The sequence below is a fragment of the Artibeus jamaicensis genome, unplaced genomic scaffold, assembly GCF_021234435.1.
Source record: "Artibeus jamaicensis isolate MK-2021 breed Jamaican fruit bat unplaced genomic scaffold, CSHL_Jam_final contig_387, whole genome shotgun sequence".
Lineage (NCBI taxonomy): Eukaryota > Metazoa > Chordata > Mammalia > Chiroptera > Phyllostomidae > Artibeus > Artibeus jamaicensis.
In genome coordinates, this window is record NW_026521812.1 from 20,467,453 (window position 1) to 20,488,487 (window position 21,035).

General features: G+C 46.0%; 1 protein-coding gene across 8 annotated transcripts in view; it reads left to right on the forward strand.

Moving 5' to 3' along the window:
* The window catches only part of FYN (FYN proto-oncogene, Src family tyrosine kinase), a 203,087-nt gene extending 186,454 nt beyond the window's left edge, over nucleotides 1-16,633 (forward strand). For all 8 annotated transcript variants that reach the window (XM_053664772.1, XM_053664775.1, XM_053664770.1 and 5 more), the window contains 2 exons: nucleotides 3,326-3,457; nucleotides 15,028-16,633. In XM_053664772.1, the coding sequence (XP_053520747.1) occupies nucleotides 3,326-3,457; nucleotides 15,028-15,236 (341 nt within the window). In that variant the 3' untranslated portion in view covers nucleotides 15,237-16,633. The remainder of the gene's footprint in view (nucleotides 1-3,325; nucleotides 3,458-15,027) is intronic.
* Nucleotides 16,634-21,035: the final 4,402 nt, after the last annotated feature.

A 21,035-nucleotide genomic window follows, 5' to 3' on the forward strand; every position in this document is an offset into this window, starting at 1 on the left:
CCGTGTGTGAGCCTAAAGGGCATAAAGCAGAGGAGCAGTTACCTCAGGACTGCTTGCCAACATATGCACAAGATGTAAATCAAGACCAAGCCCAGGTGCTCACAGACACAGCTCAGAGCTCTGTGACGCAGAGAGATGCTGAGCGTGGATCCCCGGGAAGGAGCATGATGGGCGCTCTCACTGCTCTGGGAGCTGCTTCCAAAATCCTCATGGCAAAACAAATAGCGATGCTATTTTTGGTCTCTGCCTTTTTCTGTAAAAGTCAAAAACTTCAGATTTGTTTCGGTTATTGAAAACAGGTACTAATGGTGGTCTTTTATAAAAACCACCATTTTAGAGTGGCCTAACACAAAGTTTTGAAAGTGGGGGATACTTGTAATGTATTCATTGTGCTGAAGAGTAACAGCCACAAAAAACAAAGACACCTGGCAGTGCAAAGCTAGGGAGCCTACCCAGTCTTGGTGCTCAGGCAAGGTTCCCTGCACAAGTAACAGCCTGTCCCGCGGCCCTGCCCCAGGTAAGAGCAGTCAGAGATCAATGGAGAGTTTGGGACTCCAGAGCAAAGGAAAGTAGGCCCAGGATCATAAGAAGAGGCTGGAGAAGGAGGAAGAAGGGACCAGACTGTACTGGTGGGCCCAACTGGAATGCCACCGCAGGAGTCCAAGCAGGTGACAGTGCTCAAGCAAGGACTGGAGAGAGGGCAATGAAGTGGACTCAGTGTGTGGACAACGATAAAGCAGCAGGGACCCACAATGACTCAGTGCAGATTTATTGAGCTCCTTCTCTAAGCAGCTCTGTGCTGCTACCCGAGTGCACTGTGAATAGCAAATCGACACAGCATCCCAATCAGGAGGATGCGCGGCGTGCTGCTGTCTTCAGCCAGGCAGTTTACAAGGCAGCAGGCCCTGAGGGAGAAACAGAATCGTCAGGAAGGTAAATTTTGGATGTCATATTCGAAAGGCCCTTTGAGACCTCCCAGTGGAGATATTGAGGAGGTCAGGAACTCAGAAGGGAGGCCCCTCTGGTGATTGAAAGGCAGGTGTCCTTGGAATTAGGATAAATGTTGAAGCTAAGACAGTGAGTAAGATCCCTGTTGTTACATAAAGCTTACGACTACTCAGCCCACATCTCAGCAGAATTCAGAGCAACAACACTGAGATGTGTATCAGAAATTATTATTTAAAACACCGGAATGTTTCCTCACCACAGGATTCCAAGCAAGGCTAACCAGTCCACAATAGGCTAACCAATCCTATTCCAGGGAAGTAAATGATGTAGTAGGTGTTATAACGAGAAAATAAAGCAGACTAGCAAAAATGGCCGATATATTGGAATCTGGGGCTGGGGGTTAATCTCTCAAAAAATCCAAAATGGATTTATAAAATTTTGAATAGTTTACTTTCAGCAACACATACACGTTTGCCAATGTTAGTGATTTCAAGAAGGGAAGAAAGGCTCCTTCGCTTGTCATTTTATTTTCAGGATTTGTGTCTGCCGAGTAGAGAAGAATGTTCTATTTGCTTCAGAAATGCACATAGATTCCAAGCCATTTGGCTCAAGAGATGGTTTAAATAGGAATAAATGTAATATACCTTTAATTCTCTGAAATGAGAGAGAACTCCAGCTGGGGTTTGGTCCAGGGCAAAGTCTGCTCTTGACACTGAAGAAAATCTATCACATTAATCCCAGCAGCTCAGAGTCCAAAGCTGCGTGAACAGAATGCTGAAGTGTGAGAAGAATACCTTGAAAGAAACTTTTAAAACCAAATGACTGTTTGAAGAATACCAGGCCTTATGTGGAATTGTGCAACCCTTAAGGATGGGGATAAATAATTATGCCTGAGAAACAGCTAATTACAAATAATTCAAAGCATGAAAAGAAAAGCAAACTATAAAATAACTCTCTACTCCAGTGTTAATGTGAGATATCTCATAATGAAATAGTAGGGGTTTTTTTTAATTTCACTAATCTCCTTTCACTGGCGTAAAAGAGATGCAAAGGAAAATTATATTGCCAGAAAATTCCAGTTAGATTTGCTAAAGATGTTATCATTCACTATATTTAAAACAAAAATCTAATTGCTGTAATTTATCATACCTCTGGTTATTAAAACCATACTAATTTAAAGATTTTAATCATTTGCCATTTTGCGCATTGTGACTTCTTATAGGAGACATTATGAAAAATTCTGATTTGTATTTTTAGCCTTTGTATGATTCTTTTAGGAACTCCTAAGTTAACATGCTTTAAACATATAATTGTGTTTACATCAGTAATAAAAGTTCCTTGTGTTTTCCTTTTAGTTTGTTCAATGAAATATATGGACCCACTTTATAACTGCTGAGATATTATAAATGTGTGAGAGCACAGGCTGCTGAATCCGTTTGAATCCCTATTCACGCATCTAGCTTTGTAGAGAGCAGGGCAGACCCCACCCTTCCATTCGGATTAGAGGGAGGATTCTCTTCACGATTGGAGAAATTTAAAAGGAAAGATTCTACTGACTTAGGTGTGAAATTTGCTCCTTGGTCTTGGGAAATCAGAGATTCATAAGACAGTCACGGAGGCAAGACTGGTCTTTGAAAAAGCAAACATTGTATAGCAGCCTCTCTGGCTGACAGGAGAAAGGTAGGGAGGTAAGCAAGGGATCACACAATACTGATGAAAAAGAACTGTCCCAGAATTAAAAATGGCCACTAACCAGGCAGAATATCTAGAGAGAAGGGAGTATAGGGAGGGAAGCAGCCAGAGGCAAAATCCTTTCCCTGCTGTAGGTATTGAAGACTCAGGGAAACACAGCCTAGCACATGGGCTGCAGCAACTGTCCACACCCTGGGAGAAGCTGGTGGTTTGATCTCGTTTTTATGTACCTGCCTCACAAGAAAAAACGACGGTCTTATATACCAGAGGATTCATGAGAGTAGCATTGTGATTTAATGCTGTGTGTATTTATTAAACTATAACATTGTTCCAAAGCAAATATATATATGTTAGTTTCCCAATTCACAAGTTAGATTCACTTCCCAGTGAAATCTGTGATATTCAATGTGGTCATAGATTCAAGGTCTAGAAGCCAGAGCTCAAAGATGCTTTGAAGTGCAACTCTTTGATGGGAAAATTAAAATTAAACTGGCTTGCTTAAGGCCATAGAGCCAGGACTAGGCCCAGCAGCTCCTCGGTCCTAGCTCATTCCTTATGTCGCCTCCTTCCCATCCTTTCTGTGAACCTGCTCCTGTGAAAGCTATTTCCAAGTGCTTTTCCTCCCCAACCCCACACACTGTGTGATACTCACTGCCTGATGAGTAACTAGGTGTTCTTTCTGCAGGTGCAAAGTTCCCCATTAAGTGGACAGCCCCCGAAGCAGCCCTGTACGGCAGGTTCACAATCAAGTCTGATGTGTGGTCTTTCGGAATCTTACTCACAGAGCTGGTCACCAAAGGAAGAGTGCCCTACCCAGGTAAGCAGGACCCAGCAGAAATGGGCCTCTGATTGGATGTTCTCTCAACACAGTTTGGGAAAACCTCACCCCATGTGCCTTCTAAGCCTCATCCTCAGCTTTCTGCCTGAGCGTGAGTTTGAAGAACATGGGCAGGTATTTGGCCAGAGAAAAGAAGAACTGGGAGCCACTGCAGTATGTAGACAAAGAGCCATGGTGAATTGTGTGCCAGGACTAATGTCATTAGCAGCTGGCGTGAGTACTTCAGTCCCCCCAGTCCAAGCAGTCTCGTCTGCCTGAGTAGAGTTTGCAGACTTCTGGGAAAGAGAAAAGCCCCCACTGCTTTTTGATTACTCTGTAGCACTGACCCATGGAGTGAAGCTGGCAGGCAGATGCCAGGACCTGTTCTCTCTTGCAGGCCCCACTCCAGATGGCCAGAGAGAGCAGAGGCACATGCGAAACACAATCTAGAGGCCACTCACTGCCCATTTCTGAACAGTCAAAATATGCTATGCAAAAGCAAGTATAATGTAAAGAAACTAAGATTCTAAGGCCCTGGAATTTTTCTGAGGATCAGATTCATGGTCTCCAAAGAAACCACAGGTTTAGGTTATTCACGCTTAAATTCATTAATTTAGACAGATGGTGACGTAAAGGACACTCGTGCCATTTCACCTCCACGCTTTAGTGGTTATAGTGCAGGGACGATGTGCTTTCTGAAATGTTAAGGACATATTTTCCAGTTACTGCTGAGAGAAGAAAGAGCGCAGCTCCCCCACATTCTCTGCCTAAGAAAGGAGCTTAAAAAAAAAAAGGCAGTGATAGAAACGATAGTGGAGATTAAAGAGGAATTGAGGTCTCTTGCAAATCCTGGATTTGTAATGGAATCTTTTCAGTCAGAGGAGCCCGTGAATGCAGATTAATTTGTGATCCCTTTGTTCATTTTTTATTGTTTCTGGTCATCTTCAGAAAATAGAGAAGGAAAGAGGTTCTCTTTCTGGGTTGGTGTAGCCTTGAATCTCGTAGAAGAGCCAGGCTGGCACAGAGTCAAAACTGACAAATTCCCTTTTTCTGAAGCACCAGCACTGGGTGTTTAGAGATGCAGGTGGAAGTCAGCTTTATTGATGCCGCAGCAGCGGCTGCTTCCCCGCGTGCACGAGTGGGAGTAGCCAGCCAGCTGGGAAGAAAGGGCCACCCTGGAGGGGCCTGGAGCACGGCATGGGCGCCTTTGAGTTGCCTCTCAAGAGGAAATGTGCAGGTCTTGGGATTTTGCAGATGTGAAGGGACCTCTTTTTTTTTTTTTAATTGTTGAATTTTGCACTAATTTCTCCCTGAGTTCCCAGGTTTTATAATCACCCAGTGTGTTCAGTGCAGTTGGGAGGAAAAGGTTAATTTTGTTTTGCATTTCTGCGAAGCCTTTCCTTCCAGTGCTACAAGCTGCTTTTTGTTTCTCAGGGTGACACACAGAAGCCGAGACAAAGGGGTGGGGGCAGGGCCTCCAAGAAGGGAGGCAGGTGTGTGCTTCTGAGGGGGAGGCTCTTTATCAAGTTTGGGTTTAACATAAAGGAAATGGCCTTGTCTGACAGCTCAGACTAGGGTTCGTTAATTCAGCATAACGTCAGTAAACTTAAACTGTGCCAGGCATTTTGCTCTGCCTGGGAAATAAGTACAAATAAGACATTCATATTCCCAGCCAACATTGACTAGAAGCTTCCTGCAGCTGGGCACTGTTTTAGGTGCTGCAGGCAAAGCAGTGAGCAAACAAATCAGTGTAGCCCCTGCACTCACAGGGCTTACAGTCGGAAAGATAAAATATGCATCACATCCAGGAAGAAATCAGCCTTTTCTGTTACTGATTTATTATTAGAGGAAATCATCCTCAAGGGATGGATTACTTGAATGTACCCACTGTGGGGCCTGAACCTTAGTTCTAAAAATGGAGCAGGGGTGCCTGGCCCAGGTGTCTACATACAGCAGGTACTGAAAGGGGCCTCTCACTCGCCACCCTCTGAAGATGGCAGAGGAGCTCAAAATGAGAACCGAGTCCACTTTATTACGCACAGTTACAGACGCTGAGCAACTGCTGACGTGCAGGGGGCTTTGATGGCCACTCCAGTTCTGTAAGGGTGGCAGAGAGAAGAGGGAGCTGTGTCTGGGGGGCTTCATGGAAAAGAAGGCAAGTAGGGCTCCCTCCTCAAGTTAAGGAAGGAAAAACGTCCCAGATGAGGGCGGGCACGTGGGAAGGCGCCAAGGTTCCAGGTGGATGGTGCCAGTTTGGGGGCTGCAGGATAATGAGTCTGAGAAGAGGCCGTGAGCTGAAGCCTGCAGGGGCAGCTGGGAAGGCTGGCCAGAGCCCATCCGGAGGGCCACATGCACTGCCCCTGGGAGACCCAGGGGCCCGGCTGGTTGGCAGTGGTGGCCAGGGAACTGTGTCAGCAGGGGAGTGACATAAGCTATCCCTCACCACAGAAAATTGTCCCCAAGCCTGTTCCTCGCCATGGGTGCTTCTTGTTTTTGTTTTTTAACATAGCTATAATCATATTTAATTGGACTTCTGAACCTCACAGTAAACTCTTCTTCAGGGAGAGGCTTTTACAGAAGGGTTCCAATTACAGGATTATTACCTTAATGAAGGATAACAATTCTTAAGGAACAGACAGTTTCATTAAGATTCATCCAAGTGTCACTGTGGAAGGAAGGCCGTTCCCCTGCGCCTTCCTGCTGCCGTTGGCGTGGCCACAGCAGCCAGTGCATGCTGCTGACGGGTGCTTCGCAGCAGCGAGTCCTTCTGCCTGCCAGCTTGGTGCCCACGCCCCTGTCCATCAGGACTTCCTTTCTGACCTCTCTCCACTCAGTAGCTTCGCAGTTGGCTAGAGTATATTTTCAAGTCGTTTTTTTTTTCCAAGAACAGTTGGTGGTGGTACATTTTCTGAGTTCTTTCATACCTGAAAATGGCCTCGTGTTGCCTTCACACAGAGAAAAGGTACTTTGTCTGGTAGGTGAGGATGGAGGTCAAGGGAGGAGGCGGTGACGTATAAGTGGGTTTTACAAAGCTTTCCGGGCATTCTCGCCCAGCATGAAAGAAGGTCCAGAGTAAGAATCAGAGGAGGAACTTAGAATGTAATATGTGAAGTGTGAGTGAATGAGGGCAAAAGGGATAAGTAGACAATAAAACATTGGATTGCTTGGTTAGTTAGCAAGTTTTATAAAAGGAATGGATTAGAAGGGAAGAAGGACAAGTTCAAATTGAATCAGAGCCTTAAACCCAAAGAAAAAATACTGAAACGTGACACTGAGATGAACAGGGAGGAGTCACATCACCCTACCAGACAAGAAGGTTGCTGTCGGGATGCGTGAGAAGAACAGCTCCGTTTTACAAATTCCCTGTAGCAGCCTGACCTGAATGCATTCTCAGCACAGCAGTCCAGCTTGCTTTTCTGTAAGCCAAGGTGCACAGCCATTCTTTGCACTGAGGTTGGAGCTGATTTGTACTGATGGATTGTGGTGTATGAGAAATGAAACACACCAAAAAAGCAATTTTGTGGTGCTGATGCATAAAATCAGCATTATGCATTTTAACCTGTCATTTCACCTACAAGTTTTTCTTCTCCTCTTTGCCCCTACTGCCACTGCCCCCTGTCAGGCTGTCACCTACTCGTGCAGTGATGTCTTCGTCGGACATCCTGCTTTCAGCCTCCCCACTTCCCCTGCCCCCACTACCTCCGCCCCCACCAACATTCTGTCATTGCCACCACCAGTTATTATCCTAGAAAACACAGACTCAGCTATCCTACTTGCCTAGTTAAAAACACCCACAGCTTCCCTTAACCTTCTAAATAAACCCCAGAAGCCTTAGTTTTGCATAGTCCTCCTTAATAACCCTTTCTGCAGTCATTCCACAAATATTTATTGAGCACCCACAATATGCTAAGTACTGTCAGGCACCAAGAGTACAGCATGAACCAGTGGACAAAAACTCCTGCCCTCATGAACTTTTACTCTTCTCAGAAGAGACAGATAATAAGTGTAAATAAGCCTAATATGTTCAGTGTTGGCTAATGGTAATAGACATGGAGAAAAATAAGGAAGAGGATAGAGAGTGTCGGGAAAGGGTAGCAAGGAGGACCTCACTGGGAAGGTGATATTTGAGAAAAGACCTGAAGGAAGCAAGGTGCAGGCCAGGCAAATATTAGTGGGAGAAGCCTTCCTTCGAGATCTTTGAGCACAAAGGCCCTGAAGAGCTGCAAGGTGACAGGTGTGGCTGGAGCAGAGGGAGCAAGGGGTATGAAAGGCCTCAGGTCAGATCAGATAGAGCTTCCCGGGTCATTGTTAGGACTTTTACTTTTAGTGATATGGGAGTCCTTGAGGGGCTTTGAGTGGGAGAGTGACAAGACCTGACTTAGGATTTTCTCTTGCCACACCCTCACCCTTCATACCAAGAGATTTCTCTTGCATATGCTGATCTCTCTCCTCAGCCTTACTGTCTGCCTCAAAACCCTTCTAGGCCCAACACAGTCACCTCCTTTAGAGGTAGCCTTCTCCATGTCCAGATTGAATGGGTTGTCCCTTCTGCTTGCTTCCATGATGCCCTGTACACTCTTTTGAAGCCTCTGTGCGTGTGTATTTTCCAGTATCTCTGAACAATTAGAGGGAAAGGGAGCTCCTGTTATGTGCTCCCCATACCCAGCACACTGTCTGCCCCACAGTGGACTCAACAAGTATGTATAAGTGTGCGGGCGGGTGGATGAGTGGATGGATAGATGGGACGGGGAAAAAGTGGATCATGCCTGTGAGGTTTTTGAAACAAGGTTGTTTAATTCAGCCTATTTCAACTCCATTTCATCATCTCCGCATATAAATACGGCACGTATTTTCCCAGGCATAAGACAGTCTCCGTCCTCAAAGTTGCTGGGGAAATTGACCCTGCAGTGGGTTCAGACACAACGTTCCAGCACCATTCTAGGCAGAACGTCCCAGCCATTCTGTGCCCTGGCTCTCAGCTGAACAGCGGCTTTGTGAGTTTGGCAGGATCTGGCAAAGCTTGAACATTCTCTTAAACACATCACATTTATCATGTACTTGAAGCACTTTCAAATCTTTTAGCAAGTGACAGCTGCCTGACTTTCTTGAATGCATCTAGTCACTCCAGAATGACTTGAAGGAGCAAGGGAAATTAGTGAAACCACAGTACCTTCCTTAAAGAATTAGAAGTCCCACCCTTGCCCTCCCTCTGCCCCACTCAGATACTCTAGAGTCCTGAACCATAGGTATATATTCCTGTGTGCTCAGCAGCCTGTCATTATCACCCTCACCCTTGTTCCTGCTGGGCCCAGCATGCCTATAGGAGCAGCTTTTTTCTTTGGGTAGAAGGAGGTTATGAGTCAACAGCCAAGAGAATGGAAAGCAGGACACTACCTCAAATCCTAGCCCAGAGAGTCCTCTCCCTTGCCTTCACTGCTCCCATCCACAGCCCTTTAGACTTTATCTTTCAGCTCATGGTGGTCCCTCAGAAAGAAAATCCTGCCTGGAATGCCCAGGAATCATGTTGTCACCGCCCCTGACAAGGTTTCTCTTGGCCGGTGTGTCTGATGAGAGGAGGAGGGGATGGAGCAGAGGCCAGGGAAGAGGACAGCAGCCCAGCAGGGGCTTTCCACTGCTGAGTCCCATGTTCTGTCCTGCATTCCACTCCTCATTCTCCGTGCTGCGTTTCCATGGCATTTCTCGTGGGCACCTCATATTCTTTTTCAGGTCTCCTTTTCTGGGACAAAGGAGTCCTTTATGATACCACATTATCTACTTTAAACAACTTCTGTGTATTATGGTACCTGAGTAGCATCATTCCTGCACTTATTAATACAGTGAGTTTGATAAAAAATAGCTGACCTGAGGTTATCTGGTAAGACAGGAAAAGAGAAACAAAGCTTGTCATGATTGCGCCTTCTCATTCCCAAGGTCTGTCCTTTATTTTCATCTGTACTCTTTGAACAGCATCTGTCTGCCCAAAACGTGTACTTTGGTCCTATAGCAAAACCTAATGTAAAGTGTCCTGCCTGTTACCCAATAAGACAACCAGAGCATGTGAAGCTCTGACAGCAGGTACCCGTGCCGAGTAAGCTCCATCACCTTAGTCCCACTTCCTTCCACCCGGCACTAGCACAGCCCTGCTCAGCAGACTGCAGACAGAAGGGCCTTCTGCATGGGAAGCCAGGGGGGCCTCTGGCAGAAGGCCTTCTGCACAAAAGATTGTCATTTCCTCTGAATGGAAAGCTCAGTTTTCAAAAGTCATCTGGGTGTCTCATAACCTGAACATCATTCCCATTGTTAAAGTGCTCAACTATTTACATGGCACAAAGATCAGGCTCTTGCAACCCACAGTCAAATCCAGATGCAAACTTGAACAGGTAACAGTTAAAAATCCTTGACTGCAGAGATGGGCCCTCTGAGACCCATACAAGGAAACTGCACAAATGGAAAGCTGTAAAGCAAAACTCTCTTCTTTCAGATGAGACTTTTTTTTCAAACAGTTGAAAGCACCATGAATGCTGAGGTATTTTGTTGACAAATGGAGAAACTGAGGCCAGAGAGGTCAAGTCATCTACCAAGAGACACAGTGAGAGATACAGTTGGAAGTAGCGAAGTGGCCGTGCCCGTGAAAATGAGGAGATTCTCTTCCCTAAAGAATTAAAAGAAAAAGAGGGAAGGCTCTACCAAGTTAATATGTAGCTCAAAGAAGAGGAATAAGAAAGTTTAAAAGAGGGAGAGAAAAACAAAAGGGGAGAAAAGAAAGAAATACACACCCGTGAAAATGGACTCCGTTGGCAACAAGACACAGTAAGGGTCAGAAAGTGAGAGTTGGAAACTTGACCTGAAGTCGGAAACCAAGAGGAAGCCAGCAAAATGATTTAAGAAAGGGTGATAGAAGCATAATGGCAGGAAGCGAGTACAGCCCACTTGGCTGGAGAATCTCAGCTGCAGTGTTCTGGGCAGACCGACTGGAAACAGTGCCATCAGACCATGTTTGAAATCCTAAAATCCATGGTGACAGGAGGGACACCATGGAGGATCTAGGGGAAGGGAATTGGATAGCAAACCCTGGCACAGAAGACTACACAGGTTTTCTGTGAACCAAGCACCCCTGTGCTATGCTTGGTGGGAGCGACCCATGGAAACAGCCCACTTTTCTGACCGGCTGCAGTGAGGGAGCAGGAGGGCCCGCCCCGCCCCGCTGTGGGGGCAGAGGAGGACAGCATTGGAGTCCGGCTGGCAGGCCGTCTGTGCTTGCCAGCAGCCAGGCCCTCGCCCCTTCTCTGACGTGGAAGGTGGGAGCCAGGGACTCGCCTGGACGCAGTGTGTGATAACGGCAGCTCCTGAGCTCGGACACCGGGGGCTGGCGGGAAACTCTTGTGGAGAGATGGCCTGCGTTGCAGCTCCCACTCGGAAGCCTGCAGGCCTGACCACTGATGGCAGTGCTTCCCAAAAACATGCCCATACACATGGGTTTTTTAAAGACTTTATTTGTTTATTTTCAGAGAGCAGGGAAGGGAGGGAAAAAGAGAGGGAGAGAAAAATTGATGTGAGAGACAAACATCTATCGGTTGCCTCCCACATGCATCCTGACCGGGACTGAACCAACGACCCAGGCATGTGCCCTGACCAGGAATCAAACTGGCAGCCTCTTGTTTTGTGGGAAAATGCCCAGCAACTGAGCCACACCAGTCAGGGCCCATACATCATGTTTTAAAGTTTGTCTTTCCTATTTCTCCCCTGGGATTCTTCCCACTGAAAATGAGAAACAAGAAAAACCATCCCCAAGTACCCTCCTCCCTCCCTGTCCACTTCACTTAGAAAGGTACAATAAGAGGATTCTTTCCTCCTCGTATGCCTTGCCTCTCAAGACTCTTCCGACCACCCTGGCACCCAAGCTCTTGTATATTTCCTTCCCTGCCCCTGCCCTTTACCTCCCAGGTACAGGCAAAGCCAATGTCCTAGGAAAGTGGCTAAAAGAGGGGGAATAGCCCTGGCTGATGTGGTTCGGTTGGCTAGAGCATCATCCCATAACTGAAAGGTTGCAGGTTCGATTCCCAGTCAGGGCTCACGTCTAGCTTTGGGGTTTGTTCTGTCCCCAGTCCAGACATGTATGAGCCCTGGTCTGGGCATGTGTGAGAGACACCTGATTGATGGGTCTCTTCCTCTCTCTGAAAATCAATGGGAAAAAAAAGTCCTCAAGTAAGGATTAAAAAGGAAGAAAAATAACAGTTTTCTGTGTAACAGAAATATAAAACCATCTAAAATTTTAGAAATGAGATAGGCTCACCTTTATAGTAGCATACAGAGTAAAATGCATTTTGACTAAAAAGGAAATTCTTGAAATATGATTTTTCAAGGTTCTTATAACTATATTCTCATACTGTTTTTTAAATATGAACACAGTCCATTTAAATTGGCTATTGTTTGTGAAGCAAAAACTAGCCTACCCCTTGCTAAGTAAGTGGGCACCTCTCGGCTGTGGGGCCAGGTTCGCAGGTCAGCCTGATGGCTGGCTGGAAACAAGCTATAGTCCCATTCAGAGTGTCGTTTTCAGCCAACGGCATTGTCTTAGACCCCATTTTTCTGGCGAAGCTGTCATTAGTATATTCCTTTTTGGCCCAGTGCATGGAACTCGTTACATGTGATCTCCATACTTTGAGAGGCCTGTGCAGAGAAAGCGTGAGAAGAGAAAGGAAAGGAGCTGAGGAATGAAAAGGAATGTGCCGTGAGCTGACAGGGTGGGGCTGCCAGTGTCCTGCGTCCCCCCACCCACCCCCCCACCCCCGAGGACCACCCAGGAAGCAGGCTGCCTCAGGAGATGCTACAGTTGAGGGCTGAGTTGCTTGGACAGAGCACTGGAAAAATAGGCTTGACCCAAGTGGTCAATTAAACTTTCTGTGTTGGAGATTGAGTTTAGAGTTCTTTAAAAATACGTGAAATCTTTCCGTTTGAGTAGTTCTGTCTAATGAAATGAAACATTTACTCACATAAGCTCCACAGAACAACAGGAGACTGATTAGGTAAACTCTAGTGCCATTTTGGACAGCTCGGTGCCAGAGTAAAGCATCAGAAGGTGTTGGGGTGGGGGTGTTGTCAGACCGTCTGAGGTTCAGACCTTCTGCTGTCTTTCCTACGGTTCCTGCAGGCCCCCGGCAAGGGCAGGCACAAGGGGCATCCGTTTGGGTTCAGGCCACGTGGCTTCTGGGATATTATGAAACCAAGGAAAGACTTTGGAGAATGCCAGTCCTGATATGTGGTGATACTCTCTCCCTAATCTTTCTGGGCTGGCCGGAGTGTGGTGGCTGCTGTCACTCTTGCCAGGACTTCCCAGCTAAGACCCTTGGGACCGCATGTGCTCCCAGAATGAGACTTCTTTTTAAAGACCATACAGTGTGTAGACCATACATTATATAACTGTCTAGAGCAGCACTCTGCACTCCAATACATTCTTCCTTCTGCAGCAATATGTATGAGTAAATAGGAACAGTAAATGGCCTCGCACTGGGTCAGGTTTTATGTCCAAATGAGGTCAGTTCAGACCAGTTTTGCTGCCGAGTGAGTTAGTAACCAGCACTTTTGGTTTTCAGAGCTTGTCCGATTTGTGGACTGTGGCTGAGGAATCGCTGGACCCCTCCCTAACCCTGTTCGGCCGGAGCACTACAGGACGTTCTCCTGGCAGCGCCGGGTTCCTCCCCTTGCTCCAGTTCCCCGCCCCATCCTGAGTTTTCAAAATGAGTTTCCAGCAGTTGGAGCTAATTAAGCTAATTAGCCACAGAGCTGACCAGACATCCAACTGAAGAGAGCACCTGTAAAGTCATGCGTGATGTGGGGGCAGGGGACCAGACTCATTCACTGAACCTCTCACTAAAATAACAATCGTCCCAAAATGAGAGGGAAGGCCTAGTTCAACATAGTGGGAATAATATGTGGATCTTATCACCGCAAGAAGTTAGAGTGGCAGAGAGTAGGAAAGCGTCCTGGCAGGATTTGCACAGGCATGAGACTGACGGCCGTGGCTGACAGCCACAGGAGCCAAGATAAACCCAGCTCCAAAAGCAACAACAGAACAAAGGATTGGCAGCAGATCCCAAAGTCTGGGTGTCCCCTGCCCAGGGAGACAGGGTTGTGCTCTGGGCCCCACTCCTCTGAACAGGCTTGCAGGGTTCTAGCTGGGGCCACGGCCCCCTCCCCAACTAAAAGGAGCTGCTACACACATATGCTGTGTCTTACTGGCTGTGCCCCTGAGAGACAGGGAAAGAAATCTAGTTTCTGTACAGCTTAAAACTGGGTTCTTGCTTTTATAAACTAACCAGGTTAGAAGTTGGGGAGGATTCCAGATAACAACAGGCTTAGGGCCAAGGAGCAGGCAAAACATACAAGGGCTTGGCAAGCGATGGCAGAACGTGATATGGCTCGGAAGGAAAACCGGAGAATAGTGCCTGGCGCTGACTGGAAACAGGGTCAGGACATGCGCCTCACCCCAAGTGTGTTTCCTGTTCTGTCAAGAAGGCCAGCGTGTGGGGCGGCTGCACTGTCACAGAGCGAGCCGTCTCTCGGGTCGCCTCCAGTTCGTGCCGCACGGCCTGATGTTTCAGCATGAGGCAGCTCCCTCAGAGGGTCGCAGAGGTCCCACATGATCGATGGCCTGTCCAATATCATCAGTAAACACAGGCCCTGGAGACGCCTTGTCTCCACCTCAGAGTCACCAAGCCTCGGGGTCACTGGGCCAGACAGCCCCCGGCCACGGTGGCACGACGGCAGATGCTGGACAGCAGGGCACCGAGAGCCCCCGGCAGGAGGAAGGCTAATTTTTGGAGTTTATTAATGGAGCTTGTAGATGCTATAAACAAGGAGCAGTGTGTTTTTCATTCCATGGATTTTTTTAATCTGCTTCATTCATATTTCCTTGTCATCTTGATTGAAGTGTAATTTACATACAATAGAATTCAACAATTTTAAGAATCCAGTGAGTTTTGACAAACATAAGCAGTCACACGACCACATATGGGATACAGGAGAGACTGCTGCCTGGGGACCAAGTCCAGCACCGCCCTGTTTTTGTTCTGTACGTTTTTGAAGAGTTAGAAAAGAAGAATATGCAATGGAGATTGCGTGCAGCCCACGAAGCCTAAAATATTTACTATCTGGCCTTTACAGGACTAGTTGCTGACCCCTGATGGAAAACATCCCCGTCACCCCTCAGTGCCCCTGCGGCCCCTCAGCAGGCGTCCCCCTCCCCCTCTCCCCTGGCAACCACTGATCTGCTTTCTATCACTGTAGTTTTGCCTTTTCTAGAATTTCATATAAATGAGATCATTCAGTATGTTACCTTTTGTGTCTGGCTTCTTTCACTTATAATGCTTTTGAGAGTCATCATCTGGGTTTTGTGTATATCAGTAGTGCGTTCCTTTTTTATTCCTGAGTGGTGCGGCGTGCTGTTAAAGGCAGGTTTCCACCCTGGATCCCTCAACATGGTTTAACACACAGACTTAAAATCCGAGAAAGGGGAGATGCGGGGCTTGGCGGCCGGCAGGCGCCCACTCTCACCGCCCCTGTCTTTACAGGCATGAACAACCGGGAGGTGCTGGAGCAGGTGGAGCGCGGCTACAGGATGCCCTGTCCACAGGACTGCCCCATCTCTCTGCACGAGCTCATGATCCACTGCTGGAAGAAGGACCCGGAAGAACGGCCCACTTTCGAGTACTTGCAGGGCTTCCTAGAAGACTACTTCACAGCCACAGAGCCCCAGTACCAGCCTGGTGAAAACCTGTAAGACGCGGGTCAGCAGAGAGAGGCCTTGTCCCAGAGGCCTCCGCCCCCTCCCCATTAGCTTTCAATTCTGTAGCCAGCTGCTCCGGGGCAGCGGGAACAGCCCAGGATCAGATTGCATGTGACTCTGAAGCTGACGAACTTCCATGGCCCTCACTTGTCCCCAGATCCGAACCTCCTCTGTGAAGCATACAAGACAGAACCTTGTTATTTCTCAGACTTTGGAAAATGCATTGTATCCTTGTTGCGTAAAAGGCCAAACCTCTGTTCCGTGTAAATAGTTACTCCAGTGCCAACAATCCTAATGCTTTCCTTTTTTAAAAATGCAAATCCTATGTGATTTTAACTCTGTCTTTACCTGATTCAACTAAAAAAAAAAAGTATTATTTTCCAAAAGTGGCCTCTTTGTCTAAAACAATAAAATTTTTTTTCATGTTTTAACAAAAACCAATCAGGACAGGTGTTTGTTTTTTTTCCTTTTTTATAAATATGAATACACATAATATATACGTCCCTGTACATACACCATGTGGGTGCTAACATGGAGACCATGCCCGGCCTGGGCCACGAAGCTTCAGGACCCAGAGTGAGGATTTTACTGCAAAATCGGCATATAAAAGCACTGGTGTTATTCTGAAAAACCAGTGGCCTCATTTTTGGCTTTTTCAGAGCATGATTTTCTTTTTGTAATTTGGATTGCTCTTTTTGGTTCATGTCCGTACCTGTAGATGGCTGTTACAGTGACTCTTTTCAACGGCCCCCGGAACTGAATTCACGAGTTCTGTTTCCAGTATTTGCTTCGACCTACCACAGTTTGTTCTTGAAACTTCAAAGTGAGCATTTTTAAGCCAGCAAATGGGCACTACTACCAGGGGAACTGGAAGATGGATACCACACAAACTTCTTGTACAAAAATATGAATGCTGAAATGTTTCAAACTTTTTAATTTAATAAATCTTGTAACCACATTTAAATGGTCTAAAACCCATAGCATTGTAGTCATGGCAACCTGCTAAACTTTCTCATGCAACTAAAACTTATGGGGAAGATGAGGGTGGGGGTTGTACATTTCCCATTGTAAAATAAGTGTTTTAAATGTCCTGTACTGCTAATGAATTGACTTTCTATATGTCCAAGAATTCTCCAGTGGAATAACTATGCACTACTTGACATTTCATGGGGATGCACAAAAAAGAAAAAAGTATTACATTTTTAGTTGCTGTTTGTACCAACCTTGAATTACATGTTTAACAACAAATCAAAAAGCCTATTTCTATTGAGTTTTTAATACTGAGTAGCAACTCTGAAGTCTTAATTACTTTTTCTGTTATGATTTATTTGTGAGTTTACATTTTTAAATTGTTTAACTTTCTTAATTTAGTAATTAAAAAGAGAACATTTTACATTTGAATTTTTTTTGTTCATTTGTTTAAACGTGGAAGGTACTCTGATAGTGACATATCTGTTCCACACCAGGTGCAAAGGAGTCACCTGGGACATTGAACTATTGTGCAACAATCTCCAAACGACAGGAACATTCAGGGCACCTGGAGTGTTTTTTCTTTTCTTCCTGGGAAGAACTAGGCTATTGTCTAGCTAATTCAGAGGACTGTTAACGTATGAGTAGGCATACCTTAACATTTTAATTTATCAGACGTTTTCTCTAACTGGAATTTTCTGTGTCCCACTTGTAGGAGAAAAAGACAATTACAAGGAGAATGAGACATTACCGGAGAGCCTTTCTTGTCCCGGAGTCAGCACATGTGTTTCCCAGTGTCCCTCCACCTCTGTAATGCAGTTGCTAAGCAGGGAAACAGCCTGGTGCGCTAGCAGGGGGAGTGGGTAGACTGGGCTAAGTCTCCAGGCCTGGCTTTGCCCTCGTTCAGCTGCATGACCTTGGACAGCCACCTGGCATCTCTCACTTTCAGGTTTCGTCTGTAGAAGTGAGGGAGCTGGATGAGATTTACCATAGGTTCCTACAGATCTAAGACCCCGCGATTCTAAGATCACCAGTGTCATCTGGATTCATGCAAGGAGGACAGTTTTCTTGCTGAAATAACCTTTGTACTTTACAAAGGGTTTCCAATATCTTTTTCTAAGTAAAACAGGATTTTCTGGCTAATCAAGTCTTTATGGTTTTGTTTTGGGTATTAATACAGTTAGTATGACTGGGCAATTTATTAACACATTCTAGATATTTGCAAAGACAATTTTGTGTTTAATCTTCACACCCCACTACTTTTGATAACTTGCAAATACTCTCCAGAGGATTTTTGCCTTTTGGCTTGGTCATTCTGAAAAATCAGAAGAAGTCATAACAACCTGTTCTAAACAGAGATTCCTTTTTTGAAAAAAAAAAATAGTCTCTTCAAATCAAAACATAGCCTTTCATTCGTCAGTTGAGTTCATTGTGGATTCTCTTCTGTGAAGGGAAGGAAACTAAGGATTTGTGTTAACTCACAAGCCCTCTTCCACAATGCAGCATGCTGGAGCTGCTCCGAAATGCAGAGTAGGGCTTCAGAATAAAAGGAAGAGTCGCTATAAAGTTGGAGAAATCAGAGGCATTTGGGGGTGTTTTCTCCCAAGAAGCTAATGTGCTGTCAAGAGCTTTCCCTAAGGCAGACCGGTCCAGGCAAGGAAGCCAGCCCTCCCAGGAAGCTTCTCTCCCTCCTCACAAGTTAAGAAAGTCTGGGGTGAGGAAGTTGAATTCTCTGACCAGAGATTTCTCCCATTAAGCTAAATTAAAGTATCTTCAGAGGAACCTGAGTGGTAAGTGTTGGTGAAATGGTCTTTGTCTTTGGTAACCTGGTCATGAGCTAAGTCCTCGCCCTGTTCCCTTAGGATAGCTAGCGTCTGGCATTGCTGCGCTGTGGAGGGAGACTCTAATCAACTGTTTGTTTTTACTTTTTTTTTTTAAGATTTTTTAATTTATCTTTAGAGGGGAAGGAGAGAGGGAGAGAGACATCAATGTATGGTTGCCTCTAGTGCAACTCCTGCTGGGAACTGGCCTGCAACCCAGGCATGTGCCCTGACTGGGAATCAAACCACAATCCTCTGGTTCGCAGACCTGCGCTCAATCCACCGAGACACACCAGCTGTTTTTACTTTTTTAAAATCAAGTAAGCCCACTGGAGGAGCAACCTGACAGAGCTCAGACATTGTAAAGGTGACAAAACGGTTCTGTTCGGCCACTCTCACTGTGGCTCACCCTCTGCTCACACTTCCTCAGGGCGCCCCGCTGGGCAGAGTAGCTGCAGGGCCTCCCATGCGTTAGGGCGTCAGGGTGCAGACCGGAGCAAAGGATGCGTGTGGCTCCGTGTTGGTCCTGGCAAAGACAAGAGTACAGAGAACCAGGCGGTTCCAGGAGAGAAGTTAAGGTATTCATAATCCTTCAAATACAACCACAGTACTGAAGACCTCCTGACAAGCGCCAGAGGGTGTTTACCTGCCTTGAGAGAGAGGAGAATCCTCCTGTGGCTAAATCTTGGCACCAGAGAATTTTTCTAGTAGCACTGGAGCTACAGAAGTTTATCTGGAATTTCCTATGGGAGCTTAAGAATGTATGTTCTATTAATTGGAAGGGTTCTTTCATGAGTCTTGAAAGAAGGTAAGGTCTTCAGCAGTGTGCAGAGGATAATTACGTGGAGGGCGGCTGTGTGAGGGGTGACATCTGTTCTTTTGTCATGGCTCAGGACAAGGAGCCTTGCTTGATGGAAGAGGCCTTTCCTGACAAGTTGTACTGATGTCTGGTCAATTCCTTCCTGAAAGGTATTTTAATAGGTTTAGGTGATTTTTGTTGGCTTTCTTACCACTATGTATTATCCTGTTGGAGCTCAGTGAGGCTTTCCAAAATATTTGCTAAGAGGAAAGGAAGGGGGGAAGGGAAGGAGGGAGGGAGGGAAAGAGGGAGAGAGGAAATAGTTTTGGGGGGAGAAAAGAAGCTCAAATTTTTATTCTAAAAATGATATTGTGGAGTACAGATTTAGTAAAGTGAGTACCAATATTATGATTTATTTTACTTAATTTTCAAAATGTAGATTACAACTATGGAGAAGAAAATAATTAAAAATATCTTTGAAGTATCAAATGAACCTTCATAATTTATATATACCTACACTCCCAGAAATTTTTCATAATAAATTTCTACATTGTACCTCATTCTTTCCAAAGATGCAAAATATTCAGAATCCCTTGGGTGGGGGGGCTGGAGGATACACCTTTATTCTAAAAATTAATTTTGAGGACTGAAAGTAAAAATAAATGCCACCCCAGTGTGGCAGGGACTCTTCTAGGAAGAATATGGTGACAAACAACTGCTCCCCCAGCATCCGGGTCACTGTGCTTTCTTCCAGAACACTTACTACTCTTCTAATAATCTGCTCAGTAATACGGCTCTCCTTTTCACACATTTTCCCTGCCAGGTTGTGAGCTCCTTGAGAACAAACTGCCTCACTTGTTCACTCATTCTCCCTGCACCTCGGGCAGTGATGGGCTGATAGTAGATGTTGGTTGGATGGACAGCTACGTGGACGATGCCATCTGGCAGGGTAAATGGTGGACCTGGGAATGACACACTTACCTAAGAACCTGCTGCGCCCACCTGGATTGCTGTGACCAGCCCGCAGCACTGGCCCTGCCTGTTCTGAACGCGTGGGTACCAGTCTTCAATACATGATTGGAAGGCCCCATCTGTAGCCTGAAGTGAGCACCATTCGTGCTTCCCAAGTCTCCCCTGAACTTATTTATCCCAACACCAGTGGAAATACACTTGTACCATCTGGAATCCTGGGGCCTTCAAGGTCTTGTTCTAACTTGTAATTTTATGAAAACTTGATATTCAACTCCTAAGATATACGCCTTTGTCTTCACACAGAACTACTCTCCTAGACCTTCAGGTTGTGCACTGTTAACCAACCCAAGGCACATAGTGTCCCTGCACACCTCTGCATGGCCGGGGAGCTCCTGTGCCCAGTTCAAGAAGCACAGGGCGGAGATGCTGTCCAGAAAATATTGTTGCAAATGTGAAAACACTGTTGTTGCTAGAGGTAACATTAACCCCCATTAATATCGATTCTCTTATCTGATTCCCTTTTTCCAACCAGCAAAGAACAGCCCCCTGACTGAGAATGTGACAGAAGATGAGGGGGCGTTGATGAGGGGAAGAGGAAACCATCCAGAGTCGCCAGGAAGTGCAGGTCTGCTCAAGTCAGCCTGGTGCCAAACAGAGGGCAGGGTGGGGACGGTGGATGAGGAGAAAGAGGCCAGAGCCAGGATGAGTGGAGTCTCTAGCCCAGGCTCTTCAAGGCAATGGGATGACGGTGGGTATGACTGTCAATATGTGTTAGGACATTCATTCAATTCTCCAAATAGTTGTTAAATACTCGTTATGGACCAGACTCTGTGCACTAGAAAATCAAAGAGACAATTAATATTCCCAGTCCAATGAGGATGGAAACCCGTAAGAGATCATTGCAATAAGCTATCTGCTAAGTGGAATCACAGGTGGTAGCAAAAGAATGTCATTCGTTCCAAATGGGGAGTGCAGGGCAGGCTTCCTGGAGGAAGTGATGCCTGAACTCAATGTTAAAGGTCAAGTAGATTATGTCATGCTTAATGGTAGGCCCAGTGTTTTTTGGACTTTGAATGTGTTTCCTACTGATATCCAACCCCTAGTAAGGACAAGCTCATAATTTAAATATAGAAAGTGCTCAGCAAATGTTGCTAAATGAAGGAAAACCAGAACCACACCACGAAAGCTGAAAACCAGCCTCTCTCTCTCTCTCATACACACACACACACACAC